This window comes from Balaenoptera borealis, assembly GCF_965194805.1.
Source record: "Balaenoptera borealis genome assembly, chromosome: 9".
In the NCBI taxonomy this organism is placed as follows: Eukaryota; Metazoa; Chordata; class Mammalia; order Artiodactyla; family Balaenopteridae; genus Balaenoptera; species Balaenoptera borealis.
Window position 1 is genome coordinate 20599128 of NC_138873.1, and position 16761 is coordinate 20615888.

General features: G+C 33.9%; 1 protein-coding gene across 10 annotated transcripts in view; it reads right to left on the reverse strand.

Annotated features, from left to right (window-relative positions):
* UTRN (utrophin) overlaps positions 1-16761 on the reverse strand; it is a 499657-nt gene that overhangs the window by 271611 nt on the left and 211285 nt on the right. For all 10 annotated transcript variants that reach the window (XM_082405402.1, XM_082405400.1, XM_082405405.1 and 7 more), the window contains 5 exons: positions 16100-16272; positions 8073-8223; positions 6667-6842; positions 2551-2686; positions 718-867 (listed from right to left, as the gene is read on the reverse strand). In XM_082405402.1, the coding sequence (XP_082261528.1) occupies positions 718-867; positions 2551-2686; positions 6667-6842; positions 8073-8223; positions 16100-16272 (786 nt within the window). The remainder of the gene's footprint in view (positions 1-717; positions 868-2550; positions 2687-6666; positions 6843-8072; positions 8224-16099; positions 16273-16761) is intronic.

A 16761-nucleotide genomic window follows, 5' to 3' on the forward strand; every position in this document is an offset into this window, starting at 1 on the left:
CATCCCACGTGGAACCTAGTAAATACATGTTGAATGAATAAAATCATTAAAAATAAATCTACGGGGGCTTCCCTGGTGGGGCAGTGGTTGAGAATCTGCCTGCCAATGCAGGGGACACAGGTTCGAACCCTGGTCTGGGAAGATCCTACATGCCGCGGAGCGACTAGGCCCGTGAGCCACAATTACTGAGCCTGCGCGTCTGGAGCCTGTGCTCCGCAACAAGAGAGGCCGCGATAGTGAGAGGCTCGCGCACCGCGATGAAGAGTGGCCCCCTCTTGCCACAACTAGAGAAAGCCCTCACACAGAAACGAAGACCCAACACAGCCATAAATAAATAAATATAAATAAATAAATAAATAAATCTACGTATGTGAAAAGTCACGTGCAACATCACAAAGTTATTTTAATGCTTTCATTTTCAGAGTATAATTATTAGCATTTTATTGCCTAATTCTAATATATACTCATTATTTAATATAGTATATAATGTACAAATCTCCTAGGCCAAAAAAATTCCATGTAAAATAAGTATTCTTTGAGAACATATGCTTCCATCCATGACAGATGAAAAAAATATAATTATCAATATTAGTAAGCATTAATAAAATGTGCTCATATTGGGGTATACTTAAAAGTAAAACAGTTGCCTGATTCCACTTCTTTAACAACAAAATCAGTAAACATGAGAAAGGTGTCACAGTAATTCTTAACACACACCTTATTCCATGTCGAATTTACAGTTCTTAAGCTTTCTGAAATTTTTTCTCTTTCATGTAAACTCAGACTTTTATCTGAAAGCATTTCTAATTCAGTTCTATTCAGCCATTTGAGTTTTTCAGCTTGATCATCCATCTCCTGGATTAAGTCCTAAAGGAGTCAGAAGAGAGGTATGGTTAAAAGGTGGTAATACCAGGAAAAGATCAAGAACTGTATTAGGAATCTCTTTGGGAAATACAGTAAGTCCCCTACATATGAACCTTCAAGTTGCGAACTTGCAAAGATGCGAACATGCGTGCCAGCCCCTGTATGCCAGCTGTTGCACTGTACTACTGTACCTTTCAAGGTACTGTACCGTAAAGATTAATAATGTTTTCTTTATTTTTTGTGTTTGTTTTTTATGTACATATTATCTGTGTGAAAAGTATTATAAACCTATTACAGTACAGTATTATATAGCCAATTGTGCTAGTCGGGTACCTAGGCTAACTTTGTTGGACTTACAAACAAATTGGACTTAACAAACGCACTCTCGGAACAGAACTCCTTCGTATGTCAGCAACTTACTGTACTCCTATAAATGTGGACCTTTCATTTCTTAAATGGAAAATAAACTTCTAAGAAGCCTGAACTTATCTTAACAAACTGTAACTAATTTGGGAATGACCTCCCACCTTCAGTGTGCATTGTGTGTACATGAACTGCTACCCCTGACCCCCTGTCTCTTAACATATTATATCATATTTACATTGACAACTTAACATTCTGTTCTTTGCTAATAAAATGATGTCTATTCTAATGAAAGGTCAAAAAAACCCCAGAAACAACAGGAGCATTTTATGCATGCATCTCTACCTTATCTCTACCTACCCTAATATACTGTCCCATCCCCTGTGACTGCCCCCAAATTGTTTACCAAAGGCATAGTCCAAGAAAACTATTGAAATTTTTAGATAAGACAGGAGCAAGTTTGTTAGATATTTGTCACATTTTGAAAAGGAAACTTAATAATTGTTTGCCATGTATTTTTCATCAATATTAAAAGTTTCTTTCCCACAATACCTCAATCATACTCCTTTAGAAAAAATCTCTTATCAGATTAGTGGGTATCCTTTTAGGTATACTTTGTTGCACGCAGATGTGTTTATCCACACTCACACACAATTTCTTTTTGTTTAGTAAAAATGTGAGCACATTATGCTTAATGTTCTACTACAAGTACTTTAATTCTTAACACAAAAATATAAAATTTGTGGATATAAAAATGTATGGATATTTGGGTATATTAACATATCTATATATCTTTATGTATTTTTATATGTTGTATATCTATACAACTATAAAGAATTCTTGTTGGTTGCAGATCAACAAAGAAAATTTGATTAATACAACCGTGATGCTAAGTCCATAGTAAGCTGCAGTGAGTTACTCTCAACTCACTTTGAGTCTTCTTGTAGGACTCGGTTTTATGGATAGGAATCAGTAATTATCTTCTAAGTCCAAAAGCAAAAAACTATACTTCACAGCATTATTATATTCTAAAATGATGACGTCTGTTTAAAATATTCCAAAAAACCTTTGGTCCAATACTGAGACCACATGACTTATTACTTTTATGTGTGTGAAGCCTTACCGCTGCAAGAATAAAATGACAGCTGCTCTTTAAAATTAAAAAAAAAAAAAAAGATATTCCTCTTTAAAGTTCACCACATTTACCACAAAGTACAAAGTTTCTTCCCCTTTTCTTCTTCAGTCATGCAGTATCTTATCTGCAGTGAAAATATTCATGCATCAAAAAGCACTGGCAAATATAGAGACAAATAAACCACTTACTGTTAATTCTTGCAGGTTTTCTTCCAGCTCAGTGGTTGATCTTTTTTGCACAGCATTCTCGGCCTTTGTTAACCAACAGATAATCTCATCTAGTCTTTTTCTATAATCCATCACCTGCTCACTTTCTCCTTTTAACCTAAAAGATTATATTATTGAAAAATACTGAGAAGAATTATCCAATTAACTAGAACATTATATATTTGCATTAGATATTCTGACTAAATATGTCACACACACAAAACAATTATTTTAATATGTATTATTTTAATATGTATTCGTAAATGAGTGTTAATAGTAATACATACGTTCTGCAATACCAAAGATTATTTGCAAACATAAGAATAAGATCTCTTCCTTCATTAAATTAAAAAACATTAAAACTAAATAATGTTGTCTTCTCTCATCGTGAAAAACTATATAGAAATTTAATACAAAGGACTTATTTTAAGCTAGATACCACTGTACAACATAATGGAGGTTTTAAAAAGAAAACATGAAAAATGTCTTTATCTAAAATAATTAAGGAAAAATACATAATTCTTTATGAGTACTCCATGGAGATAGAAAAGTATCATTATATGACATATTATTCACATTAGGTTGCAACTATTACTCTACTTTATTCATAGGAAAGAAAGAACAAGAACAAGGCAAGATACTGAGAATGGGAAATTTTTACAAATATTCAGAAAGACAAGAAAAAATAGAAATTTGATTAGCTCATTAAAATAAGTATTATATTTGAATATAGCACCAAGTTATAAAAAAAGATCTAGAAAAAACAAAGCCAAAGCTTTAAAGGCTGTAAGGAAACAAATAGTCATATGAATATAAAAAAAAACCTGCCTCAATTACAACTTTTTAATGTTATAAGAATAACATTTATAATTATATAAACCATCTGTCAAAAGATGAGAATATGACTAGAACTCATATGACAAACAAGATTATGTATTTTTAAGAAAGAGTTTGAAAGCTATTTAGAGCTTGGTGGTGGTATCATTTTTATAGCTGCTGCTATTAGCTGCTGGTTTAAAAATAGAAAGCAATTTTTTAAATGAATTACACTATGTCGTCCCTAATAAGAATTTACATTTTTTATGGCTATGACTTTTTCTTTTTAATCACAAATAAACCTAACATAATGATACTATATATATAGAGAGAGAATAAAATGCTAAATAAATCTTATATATTTAATAGAGAGCAATATTTGAAGGAGAGTATTTTAATGTTTAAAAAACTGATAAGGGAAAGGGGGGGGAATAAATTAGGAGTTTGGTATTAACATATACACAATACTATATATAAAATAGATAACCAACAAGGACCTATTGTATAGCACAGGGAACTATACTCAATATTTTGTAATAACCTATAAGGGAAAAGAATCTATCGATAAAAAAGAATATATATATATAAACTGAATCACTTTGTGGCACACCTGAGACTCACACAACACAACATTGTAAATAAACTATACTTCAATTTAAAAAAAAATTAATGACAATCACTACAAAATCACAAGTTTTCATTGTTAAGTATCCATCAGGAGAGAACACTGTTTCAAGATTTAAATAAATAAATAAATAAAGCAATAGTACGAATTGTTTAGACTACCAGTACCAAAACAGGTAATTTACCCTCTGTATGGAAGAGTCTTTAAGTAACAACTTTGGAAACAACTCAAATACTACTACAGACCTTGTGTTTCAAAAAAAAAAAGTTGTAATTTAAATTTCCAATGTTTCATAATCATGACTAATTTAGTATTTTGAAAATATATCTATGAAGAAAACTAACATTATCAAGTAATTTCAATAAGACATGTTTGAGTCACACAAAATTTTCATCTACAAACTAGCTAAATATAATCTACATTTTAAATGTTATCACTAAGTAAAAACAAGTTATAAATTCATGTTCAAACAGTAGCTAACAATTGCTCATTAAGGAGTAACACCATAAGTTGCTGAACTGTGTAAATATTTAATGACTGGCACTCAATACAAAAATAAATTGAGCTGTGTGTTGTTTCTCAATGACTGATAACAGTACACATAATAAGCCCATAACATTGCAAGGTGGTCCCAATTTGAGATAAATTACAACCTGAAGTAAAGTTAAACATGACTTTATGAAAACAAATATTGTTTTAGTTAAAATACAAGATGCTGGAGAAGAGATTCATTATTCTTTTCTCTTCCAAAAAAATGAGTAAAACATGTATTAGGTTCACCTTGTTAGTCCCAGGAGCAATAATCACCACATTCCACAGAGATCCATTTGAAATTGATTAGGGGAATTCCTGCAGTTATTGTTAATACTACGCCAGCAGGTACATCTTTTTCCTTAAGAAGACCTGAGAGATAGATCATTTTCAAGCTAGAAGGACTCTCCCTGCTGACTCACTAGCATGGCACATAAATCCTATGGGACCTCAGCTTCCAATCCTGCCCCTGGTCCCCTGAAGCCTCTTCACCATCCAACCTTCACAGATTTCTTGCCTGGCCATACTATTTAATGCCTCCCACCTTGTCTGTTCTGTGCCTTTTCCCTACAAGACCATCTGTAAGGGGAATTTATGGAAAATTGCTGTAAATGCTTCAAAACCAGCTTCAGGATCCCTCCCCTGCGATGCCTCAATTCCACAATCCATCACCCCTGTGTCTGTGACAACACTCTATCTTCTTAATAAATGTGTCATTTAACCACATCAGATCATTTTTTCCTTTAAACATTTTCTTCATCTTAGTCTCTCTGAGTTCCTTAGTCGTTCATTTTTACTACGAATAGTCAGGGAGTAATACTTTTTACAAACACCGTCTCCTTTAGTCTTCATGACACTCCTCTAAGAAGATATCCTAGTTTTCATTCACAGGGGAGGAAACCTGGCCAGCGAACTCTGAGGTCTTCCGAAGTTTTACAGGCGTAGTATTTGAGAGCATAAGTTAGCACTGTCACTAATTTTCTGTGAGACCCTAGACAAGTTACTTAACCTCTCCTCTCTGAGCCTCAGTTTCCAAAGCTGTACAATGGGTCTAAATAGTCCCCTCAGAGAGTAGTTGTGACGATTAAATGAGGCCAAACCCTGTCTCTTCCACATGGCAACCTCTCAACCAAGACACACAAACTATGATTTGACTCCTACCAAAACACACAAAATAACAGATGATGTTATTTTATAAAAAGCAGCCATAAGCCAAATATTCAAAGTTCAATATTTTATGTCATACTATATACTTGATAAAGTATTAGATTAGCCATTAACATAACAATAGCTTATCACTAAAATAATACATCATCTACACAGTTAAAATTAGCAGGAAAAAAATTACCTGGGGCTTTTTAACCCAAAACTATCATCAACCCACCCCTCCCAAAAAAAGGCCATTAATGAGATGAAATGTATTAAGTAGGAATCATCCATTAAGACTTGATTGTCTCAAAACATAACTTCAAATAACTGTATAGTAATATATAAAATAATATGTGTAATGTTGAGTATTATATTCACTGGTAATCAAACGTGTTTGTAATCAGAAGACACCCTAATAAAATCTGAGGCACTGTAACATAATCTGACATAAAAACGCACAATAATACATTATATTTATTATGTCACATAAATGAGGAACTGTACTATGTACTCAGCACTGACATATAAGGATATAGGACACCCTTAGACACCAAGAACTACCGAGTGAGAGGGATTAGTCATGAAGACCCCGAGGCCCAGTCAGGAAACGAGTGAGGCAGAGGCCTGACCCTGAATCCAGATCTTCAGACTGGGAGTCCAGGGTGTTCCTCCGCCTACTTCAAGTTTCTGCCACATAGTCGCCATATCATAATAAACAGGAAAAAGAGAAATAAAGGTTTTTTTTGACATGTATGATATCTGAGTAGAAAAGTCAGACTACAGACAGCCTAAAGACACAGAAAGAGACAATGTCCTAAAAATACAGAACATGGACATTGGAGGTCTTAAATGTCAATAAAACTCCTACTGTATTAACATCAGACAATAAAAGGACCTGGAACTCATTGGGTCGTATCTCAAAAGGCTCTGCCCAAATACCTTCACCCCGTGCCCTCGAATTATCACGGCTAAATCACCTTGGCCGCCGATCCTTCACTTCTGCAGCGATCGCACCCCAGCGTTGGTTTAAACCTGCCAGCTTGTCCTTCAAGAAGCTTCCATCTGTCGGGGAGAGTTTCTGTACAATCCCATCCCCAGTTCTGTTTAGTGCTGCAAAACTGGGCTGGTGGTTGCCAATGCCCTCCTCGAGCTCCTGTGACAGAGAACAACTCAAGATTAACTCCACTTCTACACTAAACTGTTCTGAGGTAATGAACCCACCCAGGTACCATTGGTGTGGTGTCAATTTAAGTGTTAGAGAAACAAAGCCCTGGAAGGATATTTTACGTATATGAAAAAAGGCATTTTTAACATTTCAATTACATTTCATTGAACACATTAAATGAAATCTATTTTGAAATCTAACCCACTCTCATGAATGTCATCAGGCAAAATAGAGTGGAAGAGGACAGCCTAATAACATAAAATAAATCACTGCTGTTTACATTGATGCATAAGCATCAATCATGTTTGATTGAAGTGAATTGCCTATCTTCTATACACGTGCTTGAAAGTGTCCCTTAAAAAAATTTTAAACCCTCTACCCCTATATACCACTACGTCCTACCATATATAAGTAACCCTCAATGTGCATTTTACTGAGACATTGCTTCACTGGTCTGTAAATTTTTAAGCAACGGATTAAGAAAGGATATTTTAAAGTCAAATTTAAGCACTTCTCTGTAACTCTAAAAATAAGAAAAAATGCATTAACATATTTATGAGAAAAATAAAAGCATTTTCTAACTCCTCAGAAGCCTTCTACATAAAATATATTTTAAAAATTTAATAAAAGAGAAAATATTTTCAACAATGGTAAATTGAAATTTTGCTTGCTTTCAACCATTATTTTTAACGACCCATTATTATCAGCAGAACTGATTTAGCTATTGTGTTATATTTTCCCAAGACTGAATTAGACTTACATGAGCAGCTGTCCTGATATAGCTCAAGAATAATTTACTTTTATGATAATGATCAATGATACAAAGAAAATTAAGACGCCTAAGTGTTTAAGTATAGAAAATAGAGGCGAGGTATGCAGATATCGTTCTGGCCTTGACGTAGTCTTGAGTACAAAATTTTACAAGTATTGTTCTAAACATAAAATTTTAAAAATAAAATTGTTTTTCACATATTCCACTAAAGAGTATTTTTTTATTTAAATTTCTTTAAAATCCTAATTAAAAATTGAAATAACCATTTTCTCTTAAACCTTTAAAACTGGAAACTAGAACTGGAACAAAAATTACCGATTCTCTGTATACTCCTGAAAAATTAATATAGTGAGCCCTTACTTTCGAAATCTGTCTTAAATGGCGCATACTAAATAAATATGCCACCTTTTTTAGCAGATCCTCATCCTCTGACAGAAAGCACTCACCTGCTGATGTATCCTGGCTTTCTCTAAGTCCAGGCCACCATCTGGAGCAAAAGTATCAGCCAGCAACTCTTCAGCTTCCGTTATCCACTGTGTGAGGTCATTAAGGTCACAATGGAACTGTCTCCATTCTTCCACAGCCCTATCGAAATAACTAGAGGACAACAAACAAAATAAAATAGGTTTCCAAACTTTCCAGGACCGTCTAGAAGCAATTTTCTAAAATGAAAATTCAAATCTCATTTAAACTGAAAGCCTCAAATGAGTGAATTCACAGCTCACTGCTCTGTAAGACCAGTTTCCGTAGTGGATTACAGTTAATGATTCCTCTTAGAGAAACATGCATCATACCAAGAGCAAAGCAATCTGCATACACCACCCCGCCCCCCATATTCATGCACACATACACACACACTAGGCAGCGTTTTAACTGAAAAGACAGCCTTCTCTGGCTTGGCAAATCAAGATAGATTAGCTGCAGGCATGTTAACCCACCCAACTTTAAACACTTAACATTTCAAACACCATGAAGTGTAAAACATGATTAATTACTCTATTCCCTTAGGAAAAAAATAGCATTTTACTTCCAAAACACTTAGTTCCCAGCTAGAACAAAACCCAAAAGGCCAAAACACTTTAAAATTTCCTTGCAGTATACTGTTGGTGGGAATGTAAATTGATACAGCCACTATGGAGAACAGTATGGAGGGTCTTTAAAAAACTAAAAATAGAACTACCACATGACCCAGCAATCCCACTACTGGGCATATACCTGGAAAAAACCATAATTCAAAAAGAGTCATGTACCACCATGTTCATTGCAGCTCTGTTTACAATAGCCAGGACATGGAAGCAACCTAAGTGTCCGTCGACAGATGAATGCATAAAGATGTGGCACATATATACAATGGAATATTACTCAGCCATAAAAAGAAACGAAATTGAGTTATTTGTAGTGAGGTGGATGGACCTAGAGTCTGTCACACAGAGTGAAGTAAGTCAGAAAGAGAAAAACAAATACCATATGCTAGCACATACACATGGAATCTAAAAAAAAAAAAAGGTTCTGAAGAACCTAGGGGCAGGACAGGAATAAAGACACAGACGTAGAGAATGGACTTGAGGAAACAGGGAGGGGGAAGGGTAAGCTGGGACGAAGTAAGAGAGTGGCATGGACTTATATATACTACCAAATGTAAAATAAATAGCTAGTGGGAAGCAGCTGCATAGCACAGGGAGATCAGCTCGGTGCTCTGTGACCACCTAGAGGGGTGGGATAGGGAGGGTGGGAGGGAGACGCAAGAGGGAGGAGATATGGGGATATATGTATATGTATAGCTGATTCACTTTGTTATAAGGCAGAAACTAACACACCATTGTAAAGCAATTATACTACAATAAAGATGTTAAAAAAAAATTTCCTTGCAGTCTATTATCTCTGTGTTATGGACTAAATTGCATCCCCCAAAATTCGTATGTTGAAGCCCAAACCCCCAACATGACTATATTGGAGACAGGGTGTTTAGGGAGGTAATTAAGGTTAAATGAGGTCATGTGGGTCATTAATCCCATAGGACTGCTGTCCTAATAAGAGGGAGAGACACCAGAGATATCTCTCTCTATGTCTGCCTCTTTCTGCCTCTCTGTCTCTCTCTCTCTTTGCAAGAGCACAGAGGAAAGGCCATGTAAGGTAAGGATACAGTGAGAAGGTGGCCATCTGCAAGCCAGTAAGAGAAGCCTCACCGGAAGCTAACTCTTCCGGTATCAGCCTCCAGAACTGACAGAAAATAAATGTCTGTTGTTTAAGCCACCTTGTCTGTGGTATCTTATTATGGCTGCCCTAGCAGACTAACATACTCTGTGCAGGGACTAATCCAGTGTGTCCCATTGACCTGAACACAGCACAGGATGGGAGTGCCTGCAAAGCTCAGGTTAGGCAATGAAACAAAGACTATCAAGACTTCTATTCAAACATAACTCCTTTAGAAATGAGATAAAGTCAAACTCCAGTGCTTGTCATATTTGGAACAAATAAGTGTAAAACAGAAAAGCTCTGTTGGATTGGGATCCTAAAGAATTTCCCTCTGCCTCTTTGTTTAGAGTAGTTGTACCAGGAGAAGTTTAGAAGAGATCTCTGAAATTTTAATGATTCTACTAAAATGTTTATATAATAAAAAGGTAATATTATTTTAAAAAATAATAAAATGGTCCCTGACATCGCTAACTCCTAAATAATCTTTGTTTCCTTCTTCCATGAAAATCACTGAATAAAAATTCCATTAATATTTGTTGAGTGCCCACAGGGAAGCAATGTTCTATTGGGCATAATGAAAATAAGAGCACTTCAAACAAAACACTAAGAGAATATATTAAGACAATCTTCATTAGTCGGCACTCAATAAATATTCATTAAATGAATGGTGCACGGATAGATAGGTATAGGTATACATAGGTAGGTGGATGGGTGAAGTCTTCTATGATGAAACTGAGTTTCAAACACTTTTTAAATGATGGAAAAAGAATGACTGATTAAATTAAGAAGGAAAACTATTCCTGGTAAAAGATGGAATTCTGAATAAGAATCAGAAAGCTGGGAAGGTAAAGAAGGTAAAGGAAATTTTAATCAAGTTTATGTGAAATGAGTGAAGAAAACTTGTTTTTGAGCAGTACGTATAAGGTACTAGAAATTAGGCCAACTGGAGAACACTGTTAAAAAGCTTCTAAGGTCAAGATAAGAAGTCTGAACTTTGTCCACACAGCAGTGAGGGGCACGAAGAAGATACAGAGGATAAATATCTGGGAAGACATTCTTAGGAGAGAAGATACACAAAGATCCAAGGATCTAAGATGAGAAGGAAGAAATATAACTGGCTTATTTCTCCACTGTTCCACTGTTTGTCTAAGATGGTTCTAAAATTACTTATTAAGGAAAAATATGAAAGCTAATGCCATGAACCATTACAAAAGAGGCATAAGGGACTTCTCAAAGAAAGATACCTGTTTATTTTCATGGTATTTATCTTTTACCACAGGCCAACAATACTTAAAAAATTTTATAAGCAAAACAGCACAGAGACCTGGCATAGACAAATGACTTGGTGGTCACCCAGGTGTGATTATGACTGATAACGGTTATGAAACCATGAAAGCACAGGATATTTGCCATTGCCTCGATGTTCTATGAAAAGAAAAGAATAGAAAGGAGTGCTCACTTACTGCTTGTAAAAGTGGGCACATAGGAATGGGGAAAAATAAACATTTTAGGATAGGTTACCAAGGTTGGAAGAGAAAAACTAAACAAAAATTAGGAATAAGAATAAGAACATAATCAACTAATGCATCCAAGTGCTGGGCTAAAGAAAATAAGAGAGACAACTTCCTAGCAAGTGAAATCTAGTAAACACAGAAAACAAAATAATAAAATAAAAATGTGATAGAGAAGACTTTTCTAGCATAAGAGAATACTGTTCTGTGCTCAATTAAAAAAAAACTATGGAATATTTTCTAAAAAGTTAAAATTTTTATAATCAAGTAAATGGCATGAATATCTGCAATCAACGTTACTAATCATAACGTTCTTGAAATTCTGCCACATTAGCCAGATGCATATATGCAAATAGGATAATTGAAAAAAAGAAGAAAGTTATCATTAGATACAAATGATGTGTCAGTATACTAAGAAAGGCCAAGAAAATCAAATTTATACCCATACTCACAGGCATACACTCACACACGTGCGCGCGCACACACACACACACGCACAAACACACGCAGTGCAGAAAATGCAGAAATAAGCTACCATATATCAACTCTACACTAACCAACAATAAGAAAAGCACAAAACTACCAAGTAATAGTCCTGGGGAGAAAGATGCAGACAAATTTTCAAAACCTTACTGAGGACACAGAAAAGGACCCAAATGAGTGAAATACTACATTTCAAATTCATCATTTTTTCAAAAATTGATTGAGATGACTAAAATTTTACTGGAAGAATAAATATAGAAAAAGAATATGAATTCTAATGTTAGAATAGTTAGAGAAAATTTACTGTGGTAGACAAAAAAATTAATAATGCTTTAAAAATGAAAGTGTTATGGTATTAGACTAAAACTAATGGTGTGAGAAGGCAGAATTAGCAAAATTAAATAAATATGAAGTTGAAATGCCTTTAAGTTTATGGTAAAGGAAGTATCACCAACAATAACGGAGAGTTAAATTATTCAGCAAAAAATATAGAGAAAATTGGTTGTTTATTTAAGAAAAACATGGCAAAATAGAACAGATTAGTGTTTCTTAACTCAGGCTGCATAAAAAAGTGAGCTGGGGAGTGTTTAAAAAGTAGGGATGCATGGCCCCTACTCTTGCTACTAAAGAGTTGCTATTTACAGACATAGAGAACAGACTTGTGGTTGTCAAGGGGGAAGGGGGGAGGGACGGATTGAGGGATTGGGATTAGCAGATGCAAACAATTATATATAGAATGGATAAACAACAAGGTACTACTTTATAGCACAGGGAACTATATTGCTAATGGAAAAGAATTTTTAAAAAAGAGTTGGTGTATAGAACCACCAAACTGGAGCCTTAAAACAAAATATGTATCAAAATAAAATTCAGATGGTTTCGTTTTTACATGTAAATTTTAAATCAAGCAAAATTGTTTTAAATATATATAAATATTTAATTACTCTCACAATGAAAAGGTAATTTATATGCATATAAACAAAATGAAATTACAAAGGAAACGACATAACATATAATTATAGAAAACTGAAATTTCTATATGTCAAAAAACACCATTAACAAAGATAAAGGGTACATGGAAAGCTGTGAGTAATTAAGGAATGAACAAAAAATATGAATGGCTAATATTAATATAGAAAAAAGCTTTTGCAAATTAAGAAGTAAATAATAATACTATGATAGAAAAATAAGCACAGAACATGACCTACCCATTAACAGAAGAAATAACACTGGTGCCAATAAACATATGTAAAAATATTGAAATTTTGCTGATAATCAAAGAAATGAAAATCATATTGAGATGCAATCCATCACTATACAATTGGCAAAGGTCTAAAAATAATCTGTCAGTGTTAACAAGGGTTCAGTAAGAAGGACACTTTCACATATGCTGTTGGCAGAGGTATAACGACCAATACTGTGATGCAATCTAGAGCCTTAAAATGTTATTATTTTTTAACAAATTAGCCTTCATCTAATAATCAAGTCTAATTAAAGTCAGAAGTATGCATAAAGCTGTATGTAAGAGGATATTCTCTAAATGTACAGAGAAGTTTTTAAAAATCCATACAAAGAAATACGCCAAAAGATTATTAAAAGTTACCTTTCCAAGGATTGTATAATCACGTGAAATATGTAAGCTAAAACAAAAAAAGAAGATGAAGAGCACCATGCCTATTTTTGTGTGTATGTCTCTAAGGTTTTCCGGTATATTTTTCTGTGTTAACGTTACTCTTACACTGTAATTTATATTGAGCTATTTCACATCATATTTGACTTTCCATACATACACAGCTACCATCAAAAGTCTTACCAATTTTTGTTTCTACCTGTTAATAGGCCTGGTCAAAAAGTAGAAAGAAGGAGGCTCAAAAACATTCTATTAAACAGAAGGTTATTTTTTTAAAAAAGGCTTTGGGGTTATATATGGATTCCAATTATCTGTAGCTGTCTCTGCTCTTCACTCACATTAATCATCAAGTGTGTGGAGAAATTGAACATTACTGAAAATCCTTTTCAAGATTTTTAAAGAAAATGGACACTATTCAGATACTAAAAATTAAAGGTGCTTCCTTTTCTCCATTATATATGCTTGCTTTCTTTGGCGTAGATTAATTGTATGTGCGTGGGTTTATTTCTGGGCTCTCTATTCCATACCATTGATCTAAATGTCTTTTTCTGCCAGTACCATACTGTAATGATCACTATAGCTTTGTAATATAGTTTGAAGTCAGAGACCATGATACCTCCAGCTTTGTTCTTCTTTCACAAGACTGCTTTGGCTATTCGGGGTCTTTTGTGGTTCCATACAAATATTAGCATTCTGTGTTCTAGCTCTGTGAAAAATACCATGGGTGTTTTGACAGGGATTGCACCGAATCTGTAGATTGCTATGGGTAGTAAGGACATTTAACAATACTAATTCTTCCAATCCATGAACACAGTATACCTTTCCATTTATTTGTGTTGTCTTCACTTTCTTTTATCAATGTCATATAGTTTCCAGAGTACAGGTCTTTCACCTCCTTGGTTAAATTTATTCTTAGGTATTTCATTCTTTTAGATGCAAAAGGATTGCAAATGGGATTTTTTTCTTAAAGTTCTCTTTCTGATAGTTTGTTATTAGTGTATAGAAATGCAACTGATTTCTGTACATTAATTTTGTATACTGCAACTTTATTAAATTCATTTATTAGTTCTAGTAGTTTTTGGTGGAGTCTTTAGAATTTTCTATATATAGTATCAATCTCTTCAATAAGCAGTGTTGTGGAAACTGGACAGGTACATGTAAAAAAATGAAGCTAGACCATTTTCTCACACCATATATGAAAGTAAACTCAAAATGGATTAAAGACTTAAGTGTAAGACCTGAAGCCATAAAACTCCTAGAAGAAAATACAAGCAGTATGCTTTTTGACATAGGTCTTAGCAATATTTGGGGGGATATATCTCCTCAGGCAAAGGCAACAAAAGCAAAAATATACAAATGGGACTACATCAAACTAAAAAGCTTTTGCACAGCAAAGGAAACCATCAATAAAATAAAAAGGCAACCTACCAAATGGGAGGAGATACTTGCAAACAATATGTCTGACAAGGGGTTAATATCAAAAATATATAAAGAACTCACACAACTCAATATCAAAAAATCAAATAATCCAATTGAAAAATGGGCAGAGGACCTGAAAAGACATTTCTCCAAAGAACATATACGAAAGGCCAATGGGTACATGAAAAGATGCTCAACATCACTAGTCATTAGGGAAATGCAAATTAAAACCACAATGAAACATTACCTCGTACCTGTTACAATGACCATCATCAAAAAGACAAGAGATAACAAGTGCTGGTGTGGATGTGGAGAAAAGGGAACCCTTGTACACTGTTGGGGGGAATGTAAATTGGTATTACCACCATGGAAAACAGTATAAAAGATACTCAAAAAATTAAAAATATAACTACCCTCTGATCCAGCAATTCCACCTCTGGGAATAGATCCAAAGGAAACAAAAACACTAACTTGAAAAGATATCTGCACCCTCATTTTCATAGCAGCTTTATTTACAATAGCCAAGATATGGAAGCAACTTAAATGTCCATCAACACATGAATGGATAAAGAAGATATATATAAGAATATTACTCAGGCATAAAAAGAATGAAACCTTGCCATTTGCAACAGCATGGATAGACCAAGACGGTATATGCTAAGTGAAATAGGTCAGACAGAGAAAGACAAATACTGTATGTTTTCACTTACATGCAAAGCCTAAAAAACAAAAGAAACAAATATAACAAAACAGAAAAATACTCACAGATACAGAGAACAAACTAGTGATTGCCAGAGGGGAGGCGGTAGGGGGAATGGGTGACATATGTGAAGAAGGATTAAGGGGTACAAACTACTAGTATAAAATAAATATGTCACAGGGTTGTAATGTACAGCACAGGGAATATAGTCAATAATATTGTAATAACTTCATATGGTGCATAAAATGTAAAAATATTGAATCACTATGCTGTTCACCTGAAACTAATATAATATTGTAAGTCAACTATACTTCAATAAAAATAAATAAATAAAAGTGCTTCCTTAATTATTAAAATATTATATATTACGTTGCAAATGATCATGTATATGTGAGTTGATTCTTCTTTAAGGAACTACATCACAATTTATTAAACAGGGCCTATTACAAGGATTTGAAATATATTCTCACTAATCTTAATGTACATATGAACTTATAGACCTTTTTAAAAAATTAAATATTAATTTAAACATACCCTTTACGATCATTGTACATTCTATTAATTCTGTCCCATTTTGCATTCAACTGAGTAAGTGTGTCCCGGATCTGAATGGCTTCAGGTCCAGAAGCTTCGAGGATAACATCTGGTTGTTTTTCATGAATGATTGCAATCTGCTCTCCGAGTTTGTCCAGTTGGTCTTTGATGGTCTATGAATATATTGTCATATGTTAACAAAATTCAGCAAAGAGATAAAAGAATGGAATCACAGGAGGCCAAAAATTTATATTGAATAAGTTACTTAAAAATAATGAGACATCATAATCGTTGCTTATCAAAACTGGAAACTTTTAAAAAAAAATAATACCCTGTATTGGCCAAAGCATGAGGAATGTTACATAATATCCTAATGGTGGGAAAAAAATCCTCACAGATGTCCAAAGTGGCATTTGTACAGGACATATAAAAAGCTTCAATAACATTCTGTAAAGGTACTGAAGTGTTTGAAGCTAGAAATTATTTATATTTTCAAATACCTAATAATACTAATTTAAATGACAGAAATGAGCTATCAAACCTATCAACTCTATCAGCAATTTTATTGTGACTTGATACATAAATGCAATCAAATTATATGAAAGAGTCTTGATATTAGTTTTGTGAATTAACTGAAAACTTTCAGATCCCTAGTTAACTTA